General features: G+C 44.2%; 1 protein-coding gene across 1 annotated transcript in view; it reads left to right on the top strand.

Moving 5' to 3' along the window:
• The window catches only part of LOC138569467 (uncharacterized), a 312,282-nt gene that overhangs the window by 123,341 nt on the left and 161,910 nt on the right, over positions 1 to 27,031 (top strand). The window contains exon 3 of the mRNA XM_069647453.1: positions 19,867 to 20,693. Coding sequence (XP_069503554.1) covers positions 19,867 to 20,693 — 827 coding nt within the window. The remainder of the gene's footprint in view (positions 1 to 19,866; positions 20,694 to 27,031) is intronic.

Raw genomic sequence — 27,031 nt, 5'->3', positions numbered from 1 at the left:
GCGGCCGGTGTCCTCGGACATCGCGGTAAAAGCATATTAAAAAACACAAAATTGCACTTGTCAAACTTATCAAATAATCTCTGGGGAGGTGAGGGGTGATGAGGATGGGATGGACTATGGCTGCAAGAAGGAAAAAAACAGATGTATTTCACCATGAAAGTCTGCGAACAGTTCGGATGTTCGCGAACAGTCCTGTGAAGTTCAGACACCTCTGCATGACAGGGTTGGTGGAAAGCAGTTCTTGGATGGCTTATAACTTTGGCGCCACTTAATGAAACTGCATGAAATATTGCAATTATATTCCTGACCTCATCCCGAATGCTTTTGTGAAGTTTGGTGGGATTTTGTCAAGAGGGGGCAAAATTAGAGGGGGGCTCCTGAAATAATGTAAAGGCTTATAAATGTGGTGCAATTTGATGAATCTACACTTAATTTGGCAAACTGATAATAGATCTAGATATAAATGTTTTTGTGAAGTTTGTGGGATTTTGTCAAGAGAGGGCAGAATTAGAGGGGGGGTGCCAAAATATTGTAACGGCTTATAAATGTGGTACCATTCGACAAATCTACACAAAGGTTTGCAAAAAGATTATAGGTCTAGATACAAATGTTTTCGTAAAGTCTGAATCGATTTTTGTCAAGTTGGGGTTAGGTTATATGACAAACTGAGGCAATAACAACGAACAGGAAACAACAAACAAACAGTAACAATATGCTCATGGAATACTAGGGGACACTCGCATCTTTTCCAAATGGAACGACCTGAGTTGAACGCAGTAGAGGTGATATGCTTACAGGAGACATGGCTAACAGCTCCCCCAGTATGCGAAGGATTTCTCATACACATGAACCCTGCAATTAACAACAATGGAGGCAGACCATCTGCAGGACTTATTACCCTAATCAGTCAAGACCTGGCAACAGAAATTATTGAATATCAGAATATAGGAAATTGGGCGCAAAACACCCTAGTCAAAATACAAGCGATAACACAACCACAGAGTAATAATGAGACTACAAGGACCCAACACTTAAACATCACCAATGTATATTGGAATCCAAGGAAAGTGCCAGAAGAAACGGTAATAGATACTATCTTTACTAAGATAGATAAAATCGCACAGGAGCATCAAGATGTCGAATACATAATATGTGGCGATTTCAACTTGCATCTATTTGATGATAAAGGAGAACCAATCGAAGACCAACTGCTGGAACATAGAGCACGAAGATGGATAACAGAGACACGCAATAGAAACTTTGAAAGATGGGATGCCCTTAATGTAGCAACAAAACCGATACCAACATGGTCACGAGGGAAAACCAAATCAATTATCGATTCTATTTATACTAGTAAGGGAATTACTCAAACTAAAATCGAAGCCAAAAATCTATTTAGTGAACATAGTGACCACTACATACTAAAGCGTTCATGGGAAATGAACAAAGGAGAATGACTCAAAATAAATCTACCCAATCTGACGCTATCAAATAGAATGAACCGTTTGAGAATTCCGCATAACAGACTAAATGAAATCACAGAAACATTAATGAATTCAAAGAAAGAAGATTCCAATAAAATGAATTATGGATGGTTAACTAACCAATTCCAAATGAAGCAGTGATTGAATAATCGATCAAAGCCAGAACGAAAATATATTTATAACAAAGCTATCGCTGAAAAGAAAAAGGAAAAAAAAGCGATCATTAAAAAAGCACAAAAGGAATCTCCACAAACCAAAAAAAGAATAATTGGCCAAGCAACACAAAAATTCAAAAACTGGCACAAAAATGCTAAAATGATGCAAGAGCAAGAAAACACTGAATCTATGATGGCTTCCCTTAAAAATTGTAACACCAGACGTCCATGGGAACTCTTGAAATCGAATAAAAACTCAGAGGATGCAATGATAGTGGATGTCCCTAAAGCAGCGTGGGTAGAGTACTTCACAGCACTCTACGAAGAAATATCAACAGTAATGAATAAAAGCCAGTAACACACGCAAAAGCCATGGAACATAAAATACGATATTGGTGAAATTACCAACAGAATAAAAAAATTAAACGCATCAAGGGCCCCGGGCCCGGACGGCATGTCAAATGCCACACTAAAACGAAACCCTGAAGTTTGGGCACAATTCTGTGGTAAAATTATAGACCTGATTAACCGTACGAAAAATGTTCCTGATTCCTGGAAAATGGCAACACTAATCCCAATATACAAACAAGGATCATCCAATGAGCCAAAGAACTATCGACCGTTGGCGCTAACCTTATACTGACAAGATTAAACATTTGGGCTAAGCAAACAAACCATCAAGCAGTGTGTCAAACAGGATTTGTGCACAATGTCGGTACAAATATAAACCTGATGATCTTAAACATGATGAAACAGGAAGCTGAAAGAACAAAAACGAATACAATAGTAGCGTATGTCGACCTGATCTTAGCCTATGATAAAATCAATAGAGACTTGCTTTGGAACAAACTTGAACAATGGAGATGCCCTAGCGACATCCTAGAACCAATCAAACTCTTGTATACTAACACAAAAATACAAGTGAGAATGACATCGGATGGAATAATAACAAAACAAATCAGCATCTGGCATGGCCTAAAGCAAGGGTGTCCGCTAGCGGCTGCACTGTTCAGTCTTTTCACGTCAGATTTTGAAGAGTCCATAAGTACATCGAGCAATAATCCGCCGAAATTAAATGCGACTGCAGTCCCTTGTTTGATCTATGCAGATGATATAATTCTATTTGCTAAAACACTGTGCGGATTACAAAAAGCCCTCAACAAAACTCATGAATACATGGAAAATAAATGAACTCACAATAAACATCAAGAAAACAAGAATTATGTATTTGACAAAGAAGAAATCAAAATGGAATAAAGCCTTCAATTATTACCTTCAGGAAGAAAAATTGATCCAGGTCGCAACCTATAAATATCTAGGGATATGGATCAATCAATCACTGACAGAAGCGCCATGGGCAGAACAGTTAAAGGCTAAAACCAGAATGCTTGCCAGACAAGGACTGTCAATACATAAGAAATTCGGGAAATTTTCTCTCATACCAGTTGTAACATTTTACAAGCACAAGGTGACAGCGATCCTTGCGTACGGTGCTGAAACCCAGATCAACCATGACAGAACAATATGGATGAAACTGGAGGCGATTTACTGGCGGAAAGTACTAAGCCTACCCCAGAACATGCCAATGACACGTATCCGCTATGAACTGGGCCTCCAATCACTAGAATCAATAATAGAATGGAAAATACTAGATCTATTCAGAAAAATGAACAGCGAAGAAAAGATACCTGCATTGGAAATACTAAGAACTTCACAAGAACACGTTAATGATGCTACATTAAACAAATGGAAAGAAGCGTCTATGACTATATGTAACAAAAAAGGAATTACACTGGAGACGTTGACGAAAATGCCTCAAATCGCAAAAAAGAAGCTGAGTCGAACTGATTGGATCGAGACACAAGAGCAGAAAGACCGATATAAAATGACTCTGAAATGTGATGGAGAGGCAAGATCACTCAACCAACTTCCATACTACCTAAAACTATACCCAGATCGAAGAATCAGAGACATGTTTTTAAGATTCAGACTGAACCTACTACCAACAAGAGAAGTCCTGGGGAAATGGAACCAAAATAAAAGTGCAAATAGCGACTGCAGATTCTGTCAAACAATAGGAAAAACAGAAACTCTCTATCATGTGATTATGGAATGCGAGACACTAAATAAAAAAAGACTACTCTATAGCTCCAAATATTTTAGTACCACAGTAGAAATGGAAAAAGAAGAAAGATGGAGCCAAATCCTGATGGGAAATAATAGAAAGATGGTGGCAACCATAGTTGACTTCTGGGAAACTATTAGGTTGGAAAACAGTAGCAGTAATGAAGAATAATAAAAGTCAACGATGTTGCCGTTTTTAATAAGGAGAACAATGTAAATCGAATGTGAATGATAAATGTAAGGTTTAAGATGTAAACCAAATACATTTTAATAAAAAAAATTTATTGTATGTGCATACATTTGACAATTTTGAAAAATAAAACATGGATGGATTTCCAGCAAACTTACGTAAGGAGCATTGAGAAGGACCTGAAAGCATGGTTTTGCAAATGTGCCTGTGTTTTATATTTTGACAAGTGTCATAATGTAGGTACAAAAAATTGTGATTTACCTTTGGCGACTGAGGTGTAGCCTGTGACCATGGGCAGTGGCCATATTGTGCGGCTTACGTAATAAGGTCATGATCCGGACAATCTGGCTACTGGCCATGACCATAAGGGACAAAACATGGGGTTAAATTGGCCATGTCCACCTGGGACTGGCTTTGTGGTAAAGTTATTCGAAATTGGGATAGATTTGAAAAGGAATAAAAATGTGCTTGTGGTAATATGGTCATAGAGTTCTCTTTTTGCCTTCTGCAGGCTGCCATGGAAAGCGAAGAGGGGCCCTGTATTTTTTTTTTTTGGCAGGAGAGCTAAGAATGAAAGGTGGGGAGGGAAATGAGGGAAAACCAAAAACTAATATGGAGAGGTAGGTGGACATGGGAAAATGTTGCGCGTGTGTTATATCTAAGGTAGGGGGCAGTGTTTCTCATGCTCCTTGTTTACAGCAGTGGTGGTGGTTCTTGGGGAGGAGGGATGGCATTAGCTGATGCCATTTTAAGATAAATAGCAGTTTTGCTAAAAGTATGTACTGTGTACTAGATTGTTAATGGATAGTGAGCAGGAATTGGTGTTGGAGCTGTGTAATGTACATTTTTAAGTTGAAAGTTCCTAGATCAGTAGAAAATGCAGTTGGGAAGTGCCCGCAAAGCACAGATCTTATTGTGAAATGCGGACGGGTTCTCGGACACTTCATCATTTCGCGCGCGCCAGCGTATGGGATTGTGGCACTGTCCGGAAGGTCCGCAATGAAGTCAGATGTTCGTAGACGTCTACGGATGCAAAACTAGTTGAAATAGTTGCAAAAAGTATATAGAAGTGTTAAAAATGATTCTAGAAGGTGGGAAATGGGAGAGTTTTAAGGTGACATTTTGTAAATTGGACACAAATATTGCTATATTGGGTAAGTATGATAATAGTAAGTTGTAGGAAAATAGCATGCACTGGTAAAAACCCATAAAATTCACTGAAAAATCTTTGTTAAAGGGACGTTATAGTTACAAGTAAAACCGGAAAAAAACAGAAATTCGCCAGTTATGGTAAGCTAAGCAACCATAACTCGCGCCACCACCGTGCACTGCTAAGACTAACACCCATGACATCAAAGATGACATCACAAATGTCATTGACAACATCACATGTGAAATACATTTTGATGAAAAGTCCCTACAAGGAGTTGTGTTTATATTGTTGGTAACAAGATGTTGTCAGGGGTGATCGGGAGACCTATCATAAACTACTTTATCTTTTAAAGAATGTACTCCTCTAAAATCATTGTATTGGAGTGTTGTTGTTAATACAGAAACCTAATCCTATATAAACATAGGCAATGACTGCAGCATGCACCATAGAAGTACACTATATATAATCTTGTAATTTTGGATAGTACAATAATGAATGCTACGTTATCAGAGTTTTGAGTAATGTTAAACATGTAATAACTAGCTAACAATTCAAGACTTAGAACACTTGAGCTGGCACAAACAATACATATGAAGAACCACAATGCATATAAATCAGAGGCACATACAGGGAAACTAAACTAAGGAAGGAAGAAACAGTGTTAGGTGTTAGGTCCAACAATAGTTATAACACATATGAACAGGTGTCAAGTGGACAATACTGGAAAAGATCAGACTACCACGGATGGGACTCTTTGACACTTTCCCAAAAAAGGCTATTGCCAGAGTGGCATGCATCATTTGCCATGGCAGAAGTTTTAAGTGACGTTGCCTACTGGATCCATCACAGATCTACTGCAAGCTGGTTTAAGGCCTAGAAGGATGATGGTGAATAAATACTCTTCATGGCTGTTGGAACCAAGTCGGAAGAAGGTAAAATGGTCAAGCCAAATGTTAGCTTGATTCCAGAGGAATTGGATTTAGTTCTCAGATAAATAATCTGATGTATTTCCAAGGTGAGTGGCAGGATTCCATGACCATAGTCACACCACATTATTATTATCATTATTAGGGCATTTATTGAGCGTGGACCTAGCTTCAAGAAATAGAGCGATTTGCAGAGGTATACAACAGTACAGATGCAGAACAGCGCACTTTTCAGACATAACAGAACTGATATACAGCGGTGGGGGAGCATACAGTGGGCCACAGGGCAGGGTTACAGCTGTACCAGGTGGCAGGGAGGAGTGGGGCTAGTGGCGTCTAGTAAGTCAGGTGGCTTGAGGGGCAACGTGATGGACTAGGCGTTGAGGAGGAGAGACTCCTTGGAAAGGTGGGCCTTGAGTTATTTTCTGAATTATAGGAGCGTGGGGGCGAGTCTGATGCTGACGGGAGGCGATTTCATAGTCTTCGGGTGTAGCCAGAGAAGGCTTGCTTTCTGGTCCTTTCCTTTTTGCAGCAGTGGATTTCAAGTCTGCACATGTCCTGGCTTCTGGTAGTGTGCTGTCCACTGGAGATTCTGAGTTTCTCTGTGAGGTACCCAGGTGACTTGCAGGCGATTGCCTTATAAATGGTACAGCAAGACTTGGAGATTTGTGTGCAGTGGAAGCCAGTGAAGGTCGATGTGGGCCGGGGTGATGCAATTGTATCTGCGTAGACCCTCGATGAGGTGTGCAGCCACATTTAGGACACTTCTCAGGGACACAAGGGAGGGTGACGGGAGGCCTTTGGGGAGTGCATTGCCCCCATCCAGGTGGGATAGGACCAGTGCTTGAACAGTGGATCTAAAGCTGTCCGGAGGGAGGAAAGACTTGAATTTGAGCTGGGGGGAGAGATGATCCACCGCTATGTGTGTCTTGAAGGAGAGGTGTTTGTCGATGTGGAACCTGAGGGACTTGGCGGTTGTGAAGCACAGAGTTCATGGTAGATAGCCAGGTCTGTATTTCTGCGTGTTCAGCGTTGTTGGTGATGAGCAGGAATTCGTTTTTGGAGGGGTTCAGCTTCAAGTATGCACTGGACATTCAAGACCGGATCGGTGAGAGGCAGGTTTTGAGCCTATGGATGTCCTTGATGGACTTGATCTTGAGATATTGCTCGGTGTCATCAGCGTATTGCTGCATGTGCATGTTTTATGTGGCTGGCCGGGCTCCCAGCAGCTCCATCTATAGATTGAAGATCACTGGGGAGAGGATGGAACCCTGTAGGACTCCACAAGTGGCGGGCAGCATTGGAGAGTAGTCCATCTGAACAAACTGCTGGTGGTTGGCAAGGTAGGACTTGAACCAGCGTAGGACAAGGTTGCTGATTCCTAAACGCCGATGTAGAGTGTCAGTAAGCGCCTGGTTATCTACTGTGTGGAAAGCAGCTGAGCAGTTGATTAGAACCAAGAGGCAGGTGGGGCTGTCATCAAGGATGTTGAGGGCATCGTCAACCCGCCTGTATGGTTGCTGTCTCCGTGCTGCATCTGGGTCTGAATCCATATTAGTAGGTTTGAAGGAGATTGCTGGTGTCGATGTGTTGCTGCAGTTGTGCAGCTAACGCTTTCTCAATAATCTTACCTAGGAAGGTAAGATAGGTGAAGGAGTGATAGTTACCTAGGTTGTCGGAATCCAGAGTGGGTTTCTTTAGTAGAGGGATGTTTGTCCTGTCTTTAGGATCCATGGAAAGGTACCTTGAGTTGGGGAGCTGTTGATGATCTCCAAGTAGGGAAGGAGAGCTTCTGTGGGGAGGGTCTTGAGGATAGATTCTGGGAGTATGTCGTCTGTATACGATGTGGCTTTGAGGTTGATCTGGGTTTCTACTAGGAGTTCTTGAATGTTGTACAGGGTGTGGAGATTTTGCAAGTAGGGACGTGAGGTAGGTCTGTGGACGCAGAGTTGGTGTCTATGTGCTGGTGATTCTTGCTGAGTTTATCAATGAAGAATGTGTGGATGGCGGTTGATTTTACAATGAAGTGCGGTATGGCAGGGTCGGGTACCAGGTACACACAGTGCTTGACTACTTTGAAGAGGATTTTTTGGTGTTCTGATAGTAGGAGGCATTGGCTGTGTTGATTAGTTGTTGGCGGGTTTGCTTGGAATTCCTCGAGGAGCGCCAGGTCTGATACGGTCCTGGAGCGGCGTTCAATTTTCTTTCGTTTCCTGAGGACTCTGTTGCTGAAGTTGAGTTCTTGTATGTACTAGGGTGCTGACTGTTTCGATTTGCAGGTGCGTTGTTTCAGAGGCGCTTTTTGTTGACTGGAGGCTGAGATGGTGCCACTGAGTGCTTCCAGTGGAGAGCCGCAGTTCAGTTGGGGGTATTCGGTCCCTGTAAGGTGGAGGGTGGCAATGTCTTCCGTGAGGGCTTCCACCCGGAAGTTCTTGAAGGACCTTAAGGTTTGTCTGATGGGTTTCTACTGGCAGTGCTTGACTGGGGTGGTGTGCAGGATGTTGAAAGACACTGCTAGGTAGTCGTACCAGGCAAGCGGGAGAGGAGAGCTGTAGTGGAGGGAAGACAGTGCAGTGATGATTAGAGCGAAGATGTTACCTTTCTCGCGTGTTGGGTCTTTCGTGTGCTGTATGTGTCGAGAAGGCTGAGGAGAGCTTCCTTCATCGGTTTGGTTGCCTGGGAGGTTGAAGTTACCTAAGATGATGTTGTTGGTGTGCATGAGAGACATGACATGATATGATATGATGGGTTATAAGCGCGGACCCGGGGATCGAACCTGTGTTGCTCCGTGTCGTCTTGCTTCCAAGGCGAGTACATTGCCACTGAGCTATCCTCCCGGGGCATCCTCCCGGGACATGGTGGTGACCGGGTTTTTGAAGTCTCGGATGAAGGCGATGTGGGCTTTGGGTAGTCTGTAGATGAGATGGAAGGTGACTGTTGGCTGGGGAGGGTGGGAAGTGGCAGTAGAGGACAGTGAATGAGGACAATAGCAACAGATACAACTTTGACCTTATGGACTACAAGAGATGTGCTGCCAAGTTATCAGACGTTTAGAAGAGGCAGGACCTTCACAGCTAGAGTGGGCCGCTCCAACAGCCATAGTGGGAAAACCTAATCATCACTGCACTGTCTTCCCTCCACTACAGCTCTCCTCTCCCGCTTGACTGGTCAGTGCAAAGTGGATGGACTGGATCTATATCACAATAGGCCATGCGGTTTTGGGAATTCAAGGGGCTGGTGTTAGACCCTGAGTGGCAATGTGGATACCATGGTCCTGCCAGTGAGTCTTCTTCCGTCCCATGAGGGTTGTCCCTCCCCACCCCCCAATGGTCCTCCCTCAGGCAGCCACCACCAGGGTCGGGATCAGGTAGCAGCTGCCCCTCCATGGCCATATGGGAGGAGAGTTTCCATGGAGTTTCCCCGGAGAGGGAGTGATGACATTGCCAGATTCCCCACAACTCCTAGGACCGATCTATGGGGAGTCCTAAGAGAAGGAGTAGGAGTATGTGGCAATATACCATGTAGCATGCAGGGGTAGGTGGGTCCCAGAGCGTCTTGGGGCCATGGAAAGCCACCCCCTAAGCAATGTGATCCCTGAAGGTGGTACATAGGAGTAGGTGGAATCCAACAGAGACCACCTCCCTTCCCCAGACTGTTGAGTAAAGTCGCTCCCATAGCCCTATCGCTTTGTAAGGTAGAAACAAGTTATTAGAAGCATGGAGCAGAACAGTGGTCCATGAAGTATCACCATGAGCTGAGGACAAATAATGCTGATAGTACAAACTCTGAGCAAGCGGCCCCTGAATCAGAACATAGGACCTCTAGGCCACTCACCAGATCAACAGGAGAACTTTCCAGGAGCCGCAAACCATGGAGAAAGCTTGTCGGAAGATGGGATCACTCTGGAGCTATCACAGAATCTGGTGTCCAACATGACAGTGCTTCCAGTGAGCAGAAAGCCCTTTAATGTCTCAGGGGCTTGGTAGTAGAAGGAACAATGAGAACAGGCTAGTTACCAGGGGACTGAGCCAAAACAGGAACAGGCCTATCTGTCACTTAGCCCTTGGGAGTAATTAGCGCCAGCCCTTACACTGCAAAAGGGGACAGAAGCACGTCAACTAGGGCAGTATTGCTTAATGGTGAGTTGGGTACAGAGTAAGGAACCAGTTGGAGAAGAAGGGGCAGAGCGAAGAGGAGGAGATTGGTACAAGAGAAAGGTTTGAGTAGGAGAAGGGAAATGAGAGAAATATCAGGAGGAAGGGAGTACAGACACGGAGAAAGGGGGAGGAGAGAGATGACTGCAGAGGCTGCAAGTGGTCAGTCAGTTAGGTCCAGCAATGGAAGGACCTTCTCTCTGGGTTGAGGGGGTGGATGCATAATCCAGTACCTGGCTTGAGCCACTGAAACAAAGGGACCACAAGCTTGGTATGAAACCCCCGGTCCTTCGGGCAAGGTCAACTCCTAGGAACTACATTGCTGGAAGGGTGTCCGGTCATTTGGTCGAAAATAAATGGTCGAATGACCATTTGATCGAATCAAAATGGTCGAAAAAAAGGTCGAATTTATTTATTTATATATATTTTTTTAGTTTTGGTTGCTTAAAAAATATTTTTTAATAAAGAAAAAGGAGGGTTGGGGGAACCCCCCCCCTTAAAAAAAAAATAAAAAAAATTCTACTTTTTTTTTTTTTTTTCGACCATTTTACATCGATCAAATGGTCATTCGACCATTTGGTTTTCGACCAAATGACTGGTAACCTCCTGGAAGTTCACCACAGTCTCAGCTGCAAGCCTGTAACCGGTGGCTCCTGTTGTACTGTAAAGCCCTTTGCTAGGGAAGTCAAACTATGAAAGTCCATCAAGGACAGAGCAGAGGGAAAGCGGGTCAACATCTACAAGGCTAGAGCAAGGAAGGATACCGACTTTCAGCATGAGTTTGTCACGCACCCATTCCAGTAGGGCAGTTCTAAGTCGTAGCTCGTTTTCTGTGGCACTGTAAAACTCCCTTTGAACAAATCTCCAGGTTGATAAAGCCCTGAATGTAGATTATAGAAGAGTAGGGAAACCTGGACTTTGGGCATTAGATTCTGTGTAAGTTACGTACAAGCATCCCACTTGGTTTGTGCAATACCTTTGCACTAGTGTACTATGTGTTGCCCCTCTTGTGTTTGTGTTTTCTCCCAATAGTTCCCATAGCCCTTTCTCCAGCCCTGATGTTTGATACAAATAAAACAGTGCTAAAACCTGACCTGTGTTTTGCGTGTTCTGTTGATCCGACACGCTGTGACAATACCTAAGATCCTAAACAGTGACAGCAGCTTTGCTATAGGCATCTTAAAATCGTACTTCTTTTGGCTCAATCTCCTAATCACCAAAAGTAGTCTGTACAGGGACACTGCACTTTACAACAAGCTATTGTCTCCCCTAAAGTTTAAGCTCTGTTTGTCATGCAGCCTGCAGTGGTATAGACCTCGACTTTGCAACTGGTCTATCGGTATATCTTAGGGTAGGAAGGGTGGTATTTGGAAATAGTTGGAGTGAAACCTTCCTATGTTTTCCCATCTTCAATTTGGGTCTGTCAATTTTCTGGACCGATTTCTCCTTTCGAAAGCAATGGTACTGTATGTGCACATGGGTCTTAGAGGAGTCTAGGTGGAGAATGAGTGTGGAGTGAAGCAGTCTGGCATTCCGGTCAGCCTGGTCAGGTGGTAAAGTCGGGGAAGGTCTGTTTCCCTGAGACCCCTTGCTGAACACCAGTGTTGTCAAGAGAAGAAGGCTCCAACCTGGGGGAGGTGTGTTTTGCGAACACCTAGCTGAACCGCGGGACTCCACGAATGGGGTAAGAGAAACTTGCTTCTGTGCTGGAGGAGTGGCTTGAAACTTGATTCTTTTTTGAGTTGTGACCCGGGTGACTGCAGGGTGGGTTTTCACCCTTTGAGCCCAAAAGTGGGTCAGTTATAAGGAAAGTGCAACATGTGTTTAATCATGCCCGTGTGTTGGATCCCTTCAGACTCCTTGCTTGAACATCAGTGTTGTGAAGAGAAGAAGGCTCCAAATCGGGGAAGGTGTGTTTTGCGAAAACCTAGCTGAACCGTGGGACTCCATAAATGGGGTAAGAGAAACTTGCTACTGTCCTGGAGGAGTGGTTTGAAACTTGATTCTTCTTTGAGTTGTGACCCAGGCGACTGTGGGGTTAGTTTTCACCCTTGGAACCCAAAAGTGGGTCAGTTATAAGGAAAGCGCAACACATTGTCTGGCTGTGTGTGTTTAATCGCACCAAAAACATTGCGAAAACTAGGGGACATTACCCAAAATCTCTAAGCTTTGCAATGGCGAGCTGAAAATAACCAACCAAAAAAGGGCGCATTGCTTTACAAGTCCATGAGGAGCTGGAAGAACTGTGCGAAATGCAGTACCCGCAACAACATTTGGAAATTACCTATGCAGAATTAAATGCTGTTTCTAGGGAACAGGAACTCCTCATGGGGGGAGCAACAAAGTACATCTAAGTTGCCGTCCACAGAAGACCGGGGTGACAATCGGGAATTGCATGGGGAGTCGGTCCCTGAAGTAGACAGTACTCCCTGTCTGTACTCTGTATTGGGAGACGGCTATGATTCCCATAAGGAGTTCCAAAGTCAGAGTATGGGTATAACTGGTTAAGTGCTGTCACCAACGAGTAAAGATCTGTTGCCCACGGATAAAGGAGTGCCATCTACGAGTAGAGCCCATGTAACTTTTGCTACCCCAAAACGTACGTCTGGTGAGAACGACGTAAATGCTCTGGCATATACTAGCATAACAGCACAGAATAGGGAGACTCGGGGTAACACCCTTCACTATATGCAATGAACATCAGAGCCTATTAATGCTTTGAGTAACTTTGCAATGACATGTTGGGAATCAAGGAACATGCCTATCGAGCAACTAAGAAAAGTGGTTTGCATAGTGAAACAGAAAATCAAAGAACTGGAAGGGGTTATGAACATGACCTGAGTCCTCTAAACAGCTCATTAATAGAGCACCAGAAAATACGAGGATTCAGACAAGCTCAGTCCGCTCCATTAAACGAAAATTACTTTACCCCTAAAAACATTACACTAAGGAGGGACTCTAACATCATGCCGCAAATGGAAACCCTTGGCTCTGCCTCGATCTCAGCAATTCATTTAGTACTGGAATTTTTATTGAGGCTGTACGACAATGTAAAAGAGCTGGTTCATGCGAATGCCCTAAAGTTAAACTCCCTGGATCAAGGGCTGAACAAACTACTGGAAAAGAGGCTGGAAACCTCATTCCAGCGTAAGACCATACGTCTGTACCCGGAGACTGGAGAAGAAGTGGAGGAATTGGTACCAAGCACGACTGAAAATCAACCATCCGAGGAGATACGGGTGGAAATGAGGTCTGCCCCGGAGGACTTGGAACAATTGGTGAGAACAAACACAGAATCTCCAGACAGTCCTACTCCGCTTGTTGAACTATGCCTCAGGGAGAGACAAGCTGTCTTGGAGGAATCTTGCACAGTGCAGGAAGTTCATACACTCAGTGATTCACCAGGAGAGGAGAGTGGCCGCGGAGGCTGGGTAAGGGTGAATAGACAAAAAAGGAAAGGAAAACTCCAAAAGTAAAAAAACCTGCCAGCCTTAAATGGTAATAAACAGTTTATTAATGCTCTGTCAGGAGAGGTTTCGGTGCAAAATGAGTCTCAACAAAACCAAAGACCAAGCTCCGTAGCCAACAAAGTTGTGGCTGTCAAAAACAACCTGAAATAACATCTAATGTTGACATGCCCTCTCAAGAAGTTTCCAAAACAAATGCCCTGGCAGAGGTGCAGACAACTTCAGCTGATCAGACAAGTACAGTGCTTCCTTCGAGGGTGGATGTCGTCCCAGGCAAGGTGGAAACGATGGATGCTGGTGTTCTTCCTCAACCACAGCAGGCCCTTGGCTCTATCGTCCTGAAACAGAGACTTTGCAGGGTACTACGATGAATTGGCAGATCGAGTCACAAATATGTGGGTCCCTTCATATAAACAGGTGCCAAATGATTAAAAGCTTCCAGGCTATTCCCCAGTTACGGGCCCTGAGATCCGACGGCATTCAAAGGGTTGCATTCCCCAAAAAAGGTGCTGAGAGGTCTGTCTGTTATTATGCCTCCAATTTGATTGCACAAATTGTTTGGAATAACCGAGTAGTACTTAACTCTCTTGGCTACCAACGGGGCCAACTAAATAAATCCGAGGAGATTGAGGTTTTCTTAGCCCCTTTACAATCACTTCAAACTTTTGATATAAGATGTTAAACCTGAAATCCAAATAGCGACAAGACCAGACCTATAGGAATGGTCCTGGCTGGAATCTACAATTGAAATGTTTAAGAAGTCCAAAGTCAAGCAGTTGAGTCTTTGAGGGAGGTTGCCTGAAATTGATGTCATGGAATATGTGCGGCTACCATAAACTGGATGGTCACTCTGGAACGAACCTAAAGATGACAACTGTGTTAATGATACAAGAAACGATGCCTAGAAACATTTTTTAATTGAAAGGGTTCCATACGAATTGTAAGCCAGCAATCAGACGACCAAAGGGTAGACCAATAGGTGGTCTTGCAATTGCAGTAGATTTAAATTGAAACTGTACACATTTCGAGTTAAGTCAAGTTGAATATAGAAAAATCCACATTGTTCCCTTATAGGTGTCCTGCAGAGGTCCCGGGCACCGATTTACAGTATCTGGGAATTCCAATTGCTCTGACAGGCCTTAAATAGCTAGGAATGAATATTGCGAAGGACATCAAAGACCTTTACGCAGCTAATTTCCTCCCGCTTCGGTCTGAACTAACTAATGAAATGGACAGATTGACAGATGGGCCAAACTTACAAATTCCTGTTCGGTTTGCTGCAACGCCCTCAAAATGGCCGTCCTCCCCAGAATCCTCTATCTATACCAGATGTTGCCATTAGCCATGCCAGGAAGCCACTTCTCACACTTAAAGGGCAAAATCAATAAATTCCTATGACAAGAAAGAAAGAAAAGGATAACATAAAAGATGCTGAGACGTGCCAAGGAAGAAGGGGGAGTAGGCCTCACAGATTTCTACACGTATTATCGGGCACCCCAGTTCAGAGCCCTGATTTCACACCTCAGAAATGATGAAGACAAGCAGTGGGTGGAGATAGAAAATTACTTGCTGAGGCCAGTGACGCTAGGACAATGGCTATGGGTGCCGAACGCAGCATTCCTGATTAAAGCTCTAAACCACGGAATATTGGGCACTCTCTTACAACTGTGGTGGAACAAGCGTGAAATGAAGGGAATTACATCTTGGCTGTCCCTGATGAGCCACATATGGACCCCCCACTCCTAAATCATACGATATTCAGGAACCACAACGCTTCCAAGAGTGGTACAAGGCAGGCCTAGAGAGGGTTGGTCAAAAGATAAAGGGCAACAGATGCATTTCCCTCCAGCAATTCGAAGAGGGGCTGAGAATAGGCCCCCTGTCAATCTTCCACTTCCTGCAATCACAGAGCATTCGGACATCCCAGAAATGGAGGAACATGCCGCAACCGGACCTGACGCCGATCGAAAACATATTGAGCCGAGCCACATCCACAGTGGGTCTCATCTCGCAAATTTACATAGCCTGTTGAGCACTATGTTTACTCTCTACTCTACACTATCACACAATTGGAGTGCAGCTACACCCCTCAATCAATTTGGCCTAACTGCTCACATACAAACATTACCCCTTGAACACCTCATCATTCTAATAAAACGCAGCTATATCCCATGACAAACTGGCCTAGCTGCACACTTGAGCGTCCTACAGGCATAATGTAGCTAGAACCTAGTCTTGGTGTGCACCCGCCAGACTGCACACATTCTACTAATATCAATAACACCACACCTAATGCTAGGATGGAGCTACAATTAGGCAATCACATCAGCTGCACACATAACTGGTGCACCCAAGCACCCTATGACGCCCTACTCTCTCAACTGACCTGGACTACAGTCTCAGAGGGCGTTCAACCTACCTGCACTTTGAGGTCATACCAATGATGTATAGAGCACTATGTAAATGCCAAATAACATAACAGAAACAAATATGAACGATATCCTCAAAAGAAGGTGGCAAGAGACCTGTGCAGACCTATCCACACAGAGCTTGGAAGCAACTATGCACCAGCACCCACAAAACGTCCATATCAAGCCAATACAGACTGCATAGGCTGAAGCTACTTTATAGTTGGCAGTACGACCCACTTCACCTCTCCAAGATGTTCCAGGAATCAAGCCCTCAATGTTAGAGAGGGTGTGGCCTACAAGCAGACTACTGGCACATGTGCTGGTCATGCCAGAAAGCACAAGCGTTTTGTAAAGAGGTCCTGGGGTGGATAAGGCGCTTAGACAGTGTGGAGAGACGCTATGAACCCTGGCTAGTTCTATTCGGACTGAAGGAAACAGAGGGACATTGGCAACGTCTCCCACACTTGCCCCACTTACTTCTGTTAGTTGCAAGGGTCTGCCTGACGATAAATTGGAAGTCACTGACGCTTCCCTCAGAAAAAAATGTTGGCCCCAAAGGCCAAAGAGATCTACGAAATGGAAAACATCACAGGGGCTCTGCACAACCTCTCGCCAGCAAGAGAAATGGAATGGTCTCCCTTTCTCAACGCCTACAAATAAAGGACATTCTCGATCCACTGCCGCTACATCTCCCATCTGCCCAAATGCCACAGACTTGAATTCGAACTGTCACCCCAATTCGTCTGTTGTGGGAGGGGCTAATGGGGGTAACAACGGGTTCTGAAGATAATAATTGTTAAGCTTATAACTATGTTAACCTGTTCTACAAAAAGTTTAAAATGACAGCCTAGGTAAAGGCATCAAAAGCAGAACTGTGGGTGATATGATGTTCTTTGTAAAAGGTTCACTTTGACTAAGGCTTAAATAAAGAATACAAAATAAAATAAAAAGTCGAAACACTTCATGGCAATCAATATTTATTTACCCTGTCTAAACGCAAATATGTTGATTGTAAATTTTTATTGGAACCACGCCAATACTAAACTAGCAGATTTACAGCCGGAATTAGATCTCCTGTTTATGGAATGGTTGGGAATGGATGAAAAAGAGTACCTTGTTGTAGGAGGGACTTTAATGCCACCTGTGTTCCGTCTCCACCTACTGGGGCACCCCACGGTGTAAAGAGGCTTTCTACTCAAACGGTGCAGCAGGGGGCGGTTTGGGATCAATGTTTTGCGTTTTGGGTCCTCCAAGTATGTTTACCAAGGGAACTGGAGTTGAAGGACTTTTTTTACGTGGAGTAGGGGGGCAAGAAAGTCATGGATTGACCCCTTCTATGTATCTGAGGAATTGGGATGTTTGTGTGATCCATTGGTGAGGGGGGATGCTTGGGGCAGTGATCATTAGCCTGTAATCCTGTCCATGAGTTTACTAAACTGTTTGTCATCTGCAGTATGGTACAGTATTTTTTATGCCAGCGGGGAGGGGTTTGACCATGAAATGGAATTCCAAAGTGTATAGAATCTTTACCATTATATGGGAACAAGAACTGCTGAAAATGGAGATGAAGAGAGTCCGGATAACCTCCAATAACTATAATCGTAGCTTATTAGAATGTAAGAACCTCTTAAAAATGGTTGAGTCCTTGAGCTATTTGGGGTACCATATAACTAACACGGGTTCCAAGCAAAGCTGTAAACTATTGATCAAGGGGAAGTGGCGCCTTTGTTGGCAAAAGTGAGAGGGCCTATACTCAATTGTGCCACTTTTTGCTAAAGCCTCTGCTTCAGTATTATCTGTAGCGTGGATGTGGTTTTATTGTATGGTCTGGATCTTTCCTTGAACGATTTGGGGGAATATCTCAACTCGGTACAGGGAATGTTCTGGAAAAAAACACTGGGATTTGCAAATTCAATTCCAAACTCAATTATTAGACAAGAGTTCGGCTTCATTTTGGTGGCAACTAGAGCCATGTGGAGAAAGATGGCTGAGTTTGCCAAACTGCTAAATCCCCCCACCCCTCCCTTATGTCCCTTTATCAGAGCTGGGGTGATGACCAGGCTAGGGAATCTGGTGCTAGCAATAGAGAATTATTTAAAGAGCAAATGACTGAAATACTTTCCCTAATTGGCTCATCCAAAGAAGAACTTATTCATAATTTGGCCATAGTAAAGAAGAAGCACTTCAAATATGAGTGGGCGGTCTTCTCTGATCAGCTTGGAACGTATTCCCTGTATGGTGAGTATGCCAAATATCTCACTAAGGAAAAAGATCTCAAAGTATATTCTTAGCTTTCTTTGTCCAATATTAAGGGCAATATACCTCTGTTTCCGTCTAAACCAAATTCTGACACAAGAAAAAACAAGCAAGTGGGACGCGGGTTCGGGTGGCCAGACTTGTAGGTTCTGTACTAATCTGGCTGCTAAAGAGACTATTAAATGTCTAGTAACTAACTGCACAGCACTGAATGATGAAAGAAATGGATACTTAGGGACTGTAATAGTAAATTATCTGATGTTGTCTGGTTTGATGGGAGGGCAACGGCAGAGTTTGATTCTTGCATTATGTGGGTTTCCTACCCTAATAATGACAGAAATGGCAGGGTTAAGGCAATAATCAACTCAAATTTCACTCTCGAATAAACTGTTTCATGAATTGTTTTGACATTTATTATGTAAATCCAAAATTAATCTTGTTTAATTTTATTGTAAATCTGTATGAGGATGTTTTATTTATTCTTTTTTTTTACTGATAGTGAAAGGTTTGTACATTTGATATCTGTACCAAAACACTAATAAATAAAAACATTTAAAAAAAAAAAAAAAAAGAGGAGACTAGCATTGACTTATGGGGAATCCAGTCTCCAACAACTTCACAGGTACCCCAAAGGATGCACGAAGCCCTCTGTGGGGTCCTGAAAAACACCTCATGCCCTCAGTGTCAACCAGCTATTCTACATATAATCTAGGCATATGGGCTTGTTGGTAGGCCAAGTGTGCACAGATATCAATGCTTTGATCCACTAATGATCACTCATTCCTGCAGCTATTGGATTGGTGCTTATAATTTAGAATGTATGCATGCATACAGTGTAGCAGATCAACCACAAGGCAACATGTCTATACAGAAATACTATAAATTAACGCTTTTTTAGTTTATCAGATAGCGGCTGCAAAAAAGTATGTTACTAAGGGGTGCCAATTCATGACATTTAAAAGAGCTGCAAAGCCCAGTGGGATACAGGTCACCTTGCTTTGAGGCTGCAAGTTGGGATAAACCATGTTTTGGGATAAAACATTTTTTTTTTAAACTCTCATATGTCTGCAGTGTAATTTCATTTTTGCAAGTGCTCCATTTGTTTAAGAAAATAAATCCTTGCATGTTCTCGGGAGGATAGCACAGGGGCAACGTGCTCGTCTTGGAAGCAAGACGACACCAAGCACCACAGGTTCGATCCCCGGGTCCGCGCTTGGAAACCTCTGTGTATTAAGTGTGTTATAAATAACCTATCATATCATTTTACGCTTGAGTTTGTATTAAACCTTTTGTCTCATTTATATTGCTAATTTAAAGTGCTTCTTCAGGAGTTGAGTTAAAAACATCTTGGAGTCTATTCCATTTCTCATTCACTCACACACTCCATTCCATACGTTTCAGTCCTATCAGCTAAAATTGTACCTCTGCAGGTCAAGCCCAATTTCCAAGTCAGTTTGTCAAAAAACCTTTTTGGCTTTCTTCTGTCTTGATAATACAACTTCATGTTCCCTCTTGGCTTGAACATACTGTATGCTTTTTCTTTCAGGGATCCTAAATGCTAAGGAAAGGAGGAGCAATTTTGACCGTAGAGGGGGTTTGGTTTCAGACTTTAGTCCAGTGGACCCTACTCTATCAAAAGAAATTAAGTGTTTGGAGGAGTCTTCCATCTTAAGGAAATCTCTCTGGCAGCATGAGGGAAGAGCTGGTCAGAGTGTGTGGTTTGAGAGATGCCAAAGTCCCCCAGACACCCCAAACCAAGAAGACATGTCGACCAATGGCATGGGGTCCAACACCGGAAACGTGAATGATTGCCATTGGAAACCCAGAGTTCACAAGATCCATGTTGACCTCCGAGCTGCATTGGCGAATGTGAACGAGCCCTGGGGCTCTTGGGATGGATACTCCTCAGATACAGGTAGCATTTCTGGAGGGACTCCGATGCCAAGGGAAGATCAAGAACCAACCAAGGAAGAGGAGGATGAAGGAGAAAACGCCCAAACCATGAGAATAAAGAGAAATGACTGCCAGCAGAACTCTTCACCAGAGCACAGCTCCACTTTACAGCCTACGCGGACACGTAGCTCACACAGAGAAAAGGGCTCACCATATTGTCAAAGTGGGTCATATGGACTGTGTTCCACTCTACCTCCTCCACAGACTAGCAGCACGTACAGCGAACAGGAATTGTGTTATAGTCGGAATGGACCATCAAGTCAGAAACTGGTGAGCCTGGTGGAAGTCATGGGAGATGGGACCTTGGCTAGTCAGAAGTCTCGAAACTCCAATGCCAATTCTGCCTCATTTCCAAAAGTAATTCTTAAGCCGGATTATTGGTTGCCGCGTCCAGGACAGAAGTCTCTGGCAGAGATTGTGGTAAGTGAAATCCTCCTTCCAACTTTGAATGCAGGCTATTTTGATTCCCTTGTCCACTGACTGATATCAGATGTGGGGTTGTGGGGGTGTGTTTTGCTTTGTCTTGTCCACGTGGGGAGACCTTGTACTTGGGTCCCCCGGACCCATGCAAAATCAGTTATTGGGCTCAGGTAGGCAAAGAATTGCACACAAACACTGGTTATAATGATATTATAAATGGCTCTTTATAGGCCCTTTATTCACTCATAACATGCATAAAGAAAAATAAACACATAGTTATACATAAACATCGAAAAAGAGCATCACAGTTTGGATAGTTGCAGAAGGCTTCTTCATCTCAACCACCACGACACTGCTTAGTCCCACGGCAGGCAGGCAAAGAAATCACTCGTACTAACCGGGTATGGAGCAGAGCGTCCTCCCTCTCAGCGAGACTGCATCACCCAGGGTCCAAGTTCTAGCTGCTCTCCTAAGAGGAATACCTCTTCTCTTTATGGGGCTAACCCTCATGGGTTACCAGACTGCCCTTGGCCGAAGAGCAGACAATAAGCATGAGGAGCAAGAGTGGAAAATTCCAGCTAGAAGTGGAAAAACCCAGCTTCTCTCCTTGCCTTCGTTCCCAGGACCCCTTATCACTGAACCTGCATAATGCTCCGACTCCCTTTCTGGCTTGCCTTTCGGCGGAAAATACAATAACTATTCTCCACAGTTCATTCATCTGACATGAATATGTGACCTTGTCTTCACTGCAGAAATATATGTTTACTTGCTGATCCCATGCAAACGTAGGCTTTCATTGCTGTTTCATTGCGGTAAATGGCAGTGAATGTTCAAGGTGGCCTCGCATCAACACCATGTTTTCTTTGCTCATTTTTCGCACACGCACTACACTCCAACCCATGAACATTTAACTACCATAACCTAATGGGGGAAAAAGGAGGTTCCCAGAATACACCAAAACAGCAAAAATACCAAAAACCCAAACCAAAGCCGAACGCAACGCCTCAGGAATCCAGGAAAATATTTGACCCCACCAGTCCCCATCCTTATCCTGTGCCACTCGGCCAACTAGACCTCTCAACTCATTAATATGATCCTCAATGGAACGGGAACGATCTTCCAAGTCAAAACAACACATCCATTCTACAGCGTTACACCACAAATTATGCTTCAAAAGCAGATAATCAATAGCTGCCCTATTTTGTAAAAAAGCCTTCCTAAAATTCTTATCATCCAACAATAGCTCAGTCAAAGCCTGCAAATTCTCATTAAGCCCTTTTGACTATCAAACAAGCAAATGTAATCGTGGTTTTATATCCCCCATCTGCCAAGCCCCAAATCCCGAATAATGAAATAGCTAACGCCAACACTTCAGTTTCGGACAACAAATGAACATCAGAGTTACAGTGAGGTGATAGGGCGGTGTAAGGAGCAGATCGCGTAGACCGCCGAATAACAGGACGTAAGGGAAACTGCATCAAGCCAAGGCGTGTTAGAGTACAAGGACCTCTGAAATATTAGCAGGAATATATGAATAGGTGTGGTTCCCACAAGGGAATAACCACCCTGCAGGAAGTGTCACATGGCTCAAGTGGCTGGCATTTAGAACATTGAAATTACACCACATATGTTAGAAACATCAATGCAAACACAAGCGCAGCTCAAAATCAGTTTCCTTCCCATTCTGGTTCAAAGTTAGTTGTTGACATTTACCGACAAAGTTTGGATCCCAAATCATTTGGTAGCAAACATCAGCAGGAGCAATATTGTGAGTAATAATGCTTGTCATATTTCTCCATTTGCGGTCCGTGTCCATACAGAATTTACAATATTCATATATCGAAAAAGAACTCCGTATATCGGAACTCTCAACCAAGGAATCCTTATGCAAGACCCCAAATAAATTCTGTAGCACTGGGACAGATGTCGGTACCGCCACAAGGCAGTTGGAAACCAGTCGCAGAGTCATGCACATCCGACATATAGAAATGTGAAACGTTCAACACCTGTCGAGCAAGGTAAACCTATATATTTTCGGTCTGCCCAACGAGGGTGGGATAGTTATTTTGCACCACAGACATAGAAAGAACAGAAAGGGGCAAATCATTACGCTTTTGTCCTCGGCGTTTCCTCAAGGCACTCCGGTATGTCGCAATAGATGCATCATTAGGCTCAGCAGTGTTAACAGACGTGTCAGTCTTGATCCAAATCCCGACTCCATCGGCAGAATGGAGACACTTGCCACTTCCTCCAACATGTCCCCGGACCCTCCCGAAGACACTCCACCGTGCCTCACGCAGGCACTCATCGGCACACTCTGGATCTATAAATCAAGGATCAAAAACAAGATATCAGCAGAGTACATCATTCATGCAAATAATATTTGTCAGCAGGGATATGCATCCATTTCCTTTTACCAGGTTTCATCACAAGAACCACTTGATCATCTCCTGCTGCAATTGCATCCGCCGAGACAGGCGGACCATTAGGTTTTTCGACTCCTACCTGTCATGGCCACTTGCCCAGGTTCACAGGAGCGGCACCATCTGGTGGAGGAAGCAGGGGGCATCATGGTTCACACACGTCCGTTTGGGGCGTTTATACATGGGGGGGCCTGGGTGGACACAGTCCTTGCGCCTGTGGCACCAGGCTCATGGAAGAACTTGAACAGGACATTTTCATTATGGGCAGAAGTGCTTGGAATGGAACAGAACTCTTTTATTATGGGCAGGAATACTCTTAAGAACTTCTCATTTGTGTGTAACTAGTCCGGGTGTGGCCTCCATCTGCATCTGCACGTGCAACTTTTACGAGTGGCAGGGTGTGGCAAGCAGGACTGAGCTAGGGAGGCGTGGCCTTAAGAGCTCAGCTATAAAAGCCAGCCCAACCCCAAGGCACACGCTTCGCGTTATTCTGCACCTCCGTGCAGCGTAACGCTCACTGTCGCCTGGGATTCATTTTACCCGGAGAGATCCTGCCATCTACATCCGTACTTACCATCTGGAGGATCCTGCTCTCACCTGTACGTTTCTTCCTGGCACCGTGGCTCACCTGCAAACATCTCGCAGCACAGACATCTTCTTCCTGGAACTGCGGCTCACCTGCAAACCTCTCGGAGCGCAGACATCATCTTCCTGGTACCGTGGCTCACCTGCAAACATCTCGGAGCGCAGACATCTTCTTCTTGGCACCGCGGCACGACGCACTCCATCCGAACTCGCAGCACCTGCAAAAGACAAGGTTAGACACTTAACAGACATTACGTTAAGGGCGCGCTGCCATTAAAGATAGCGCCTTCCCTAAAACCATCACTCACCTGCTGCCTGACATCGCGGTCGCATCCATTTACTGCTCAGCCGCATTCCGCGCCTCAACAGCCGTTGTTGGGTCGCATATCCATCTAATTGGGAGAAAACAGAGAGGAACGTTATTCAGTGAAAAACAACATTGAGAGCAATAACATCAAGACATTGAGAGAAAGCAGAAAGAGGGAATAAGACGAGACATTGAGAGAAAGCAAAAGGAGGAGCTTAGTCACAGCTGGACTGGACTATTACTCAGGAATCAGTGAAGGAACTCGAGTACATCAACAAGTGCCCCTGCCAGAAGTAGCAGGACGGAGAGCTCATCATTCACGTTTACCAGGTGAGCCTTATGGGCCGGTACATGCCCACAGATATCGCACCTTGGGTCGAAGGGTTTGGGAGATACCACAGTCGCCTATCAGTGCATTCACGTTTTCCCATATCCACGCAGGAGCAGTGCCAACGATTGTCGCTGCCCACAGCTGATCCGCAGGGGACGAAACCAGTAAGGGGTGACCTAACTCCAGGGAGGCCTACAACCGGACCCCAACGCCTCCACAGAGACCAGGTGAGCGTAACAATAACTTGGCACCTGAAACCATTGCATCTGACGAGCCAAAACCCTTGTACCCAAGAATAGTTAATACATTTAGACATAAGGTACTCAAACGGTTGCGTACTAACGACCTATAAACAGATTCACTTCACACCTAGCTACCCCCGGCTTACATCTGACATGACCTCCCCACTCCCCTCACCCGACTATCCCCACCACTCTATACTCACTACTTGTATACACTCCTTGTATGCATACACGTCCACAAATATCTGCAGTGAGCTATACTGTATTTTAGGCTAATATGTATATATAATTGTATGTCAATGTTTGCTTGACTGTAAGGACACGTTCTGTATTATATGTATGTATGTAATTGTTGCATTTACCTGTGTTATGCACTGTAACTAAGCTATAAGACTACTTGTACTGCTGCGCCCGGCTACCTAAGGGTTTGGTGCGCATTACCTAATAAACAAACAAACTGTGGGTGGCTCTCCTTTCCTCACTATGGATAATTTTATGGGTACTACTATCAATTGGGTCACTCGATCTCCCTTACGTAGAGGCAACATATTTTCTCCACTGTTTATGAGAATGACTGCAATGGGACGGTTATTATGTATCTTCACAGCATCCGACACACATTCTCGCCACCCTTTCATAGTACCCTCATCAGTTTTGCGCTACTGTTCCTTCAACACACGATTCATTCTCTCAATTAACCCTGAAGCCACAGGGTGATAGGGGACATGAAAGATCCATTTGATTCCTTTTTCCTGACAATAGTCTAAAACCAACTTTCCCTTAAAGTGGGGCCCATTGTCACTTTGAATCTGTAAGGGAATACCATAATACACAGCCACTCGATCTAATAATTTAATCGTGTTCAATTGGGTGGCTCTTTTACATGGCAATACCATTAAGTAACTGGAATATGTGTCCACTGTGGTACACGCATATTGACATCCTCGGCTAATGGGCATGGGACCGATATAATCGATCTGCCAGATCTGTCCAGGCAATTTACCCCGCCTCAACGTGCCGTGAGTTATATGTAGAATAGATCTTTGATTCTGATGTTGACACATGGGACATTGTAGAATTGTTTTCACAATCTGTGACGGAATGCGGATTCCCCTGTCTTGTGCCCAGCTGATAGTAGCCTTCTCTCCGAGATGTCCACTCTTCTGGTGGGCCCCATTTAGCCATCCCCTCCAAATCATGTTTCTCAGCCCTCGCGTTCATGATCAAAATGTTTGCATGTTTGTCTGCAACAGAATTGAACCATCGTTCTAATGAATCCGTTGCACAATGTGTGTCTACGTAATACACAGTTACTGTAGTATGCATTAGCATCTCAGCAATGTCTTGCCACAATTCTTTCCCCCACAATTCTTTAGCAGGAATCTTCCATCCGTTATACTGCCAAGTAGGCAGACACACCACCAACCCATTCTCAGTTAACCTCGAGTCTGTATAAATGTAACAACTCCCAGGCATCTTCTGTTTGAAAGACTGGTACACTGCATACAATTGCATGAATTGGCTGCTCTTCCCTTTGCCAGAGGTGGTTAACACTTTTTTCAATCTGGGATTATAAAATGCAGCTTTCCAATGTCGCTCAATTCCCACACATTTGGCGGAACCATAAGTAAACCAGGCATGTTCAACTTGTTCACTCAAACTCTCCATATGGGATTCCCCATTTGACTGGAGATTCATCAATTGTCATCTCTCCCTCGGGTTCCAGGTCTACTAATGGAACCCCTGCCACTTGCTCGTGAAGTTTTGCTACTGCACTCGTTCCTGTCTTGGCACGATCTTGACTGTACCATTTCCATTTAATGATGCTAGCCTCTTGCGCATGCCCAATTCGATGTGTTTTAGGGGAGCTCAATACCCATTGCATGATTGGTATTTCCGGTCGGATCAATACATCATGACCCCCCCCGTCATCTGTTCTGTATCCACAAGCACTAAATAACAGGCTAACAATTGTTTCTCAAACTGAGTATATCTGCTACCAGCTTCAGGCAATTTCCGACACCAAAATCTTAAAGGCACCCGCTTTGTGTCCTGTTTTTGCCAAAAACTCCAGTTGGCATAGGCATCTTGTACGGATACATTTAGTTCCACCTTTCTGTCCCTCAACGGCCATAAATCAAGTACTTTCTGAATGGTGTCTTTGGCTAATTGGAACGCCCTATCTTGCTCATCACCCCATTCCAAATTGAATTTCTTGCATGTTACTTTCTAAATGGGTGCCAAAATCCGCCCCAAATGTAGTATATGTTGTCTCCAGAATCCGAATAGCCCAATAAAGTGCTGCGCTTGTTTCTTAGTCCTCGGAGCGGATCTTCTGTTTGGCTTTGGGCACCATTTCGCAGTGTACCTTATGCCACTGATTTCCCAGAAAAATCACTGTCTCTGCAGGACCTTAGGTTTTGGTCTCATTAATCTCCCACCCTTCTTTC

Source organism: Ambystoma mexicanum, chromosome 1p (assembly GCF_040938575.1).
Source record: "Ambystoma mexicanum isolate Mex_15411 chromosome 1p, UKY_AmexF1_1, whole genome shotgun sequence".
NCBI lineage: Eukaryota > Metazoa > Chordata > Amphibia > Caudata > Ambystomatidae > Ambystoma > Ambystoma mexicanum.
The sequence above is the reverse complement of the archived record's forward strand: the minus strand, read 5'-3'. Positions and strand labels throughout refer to the sequence as shown.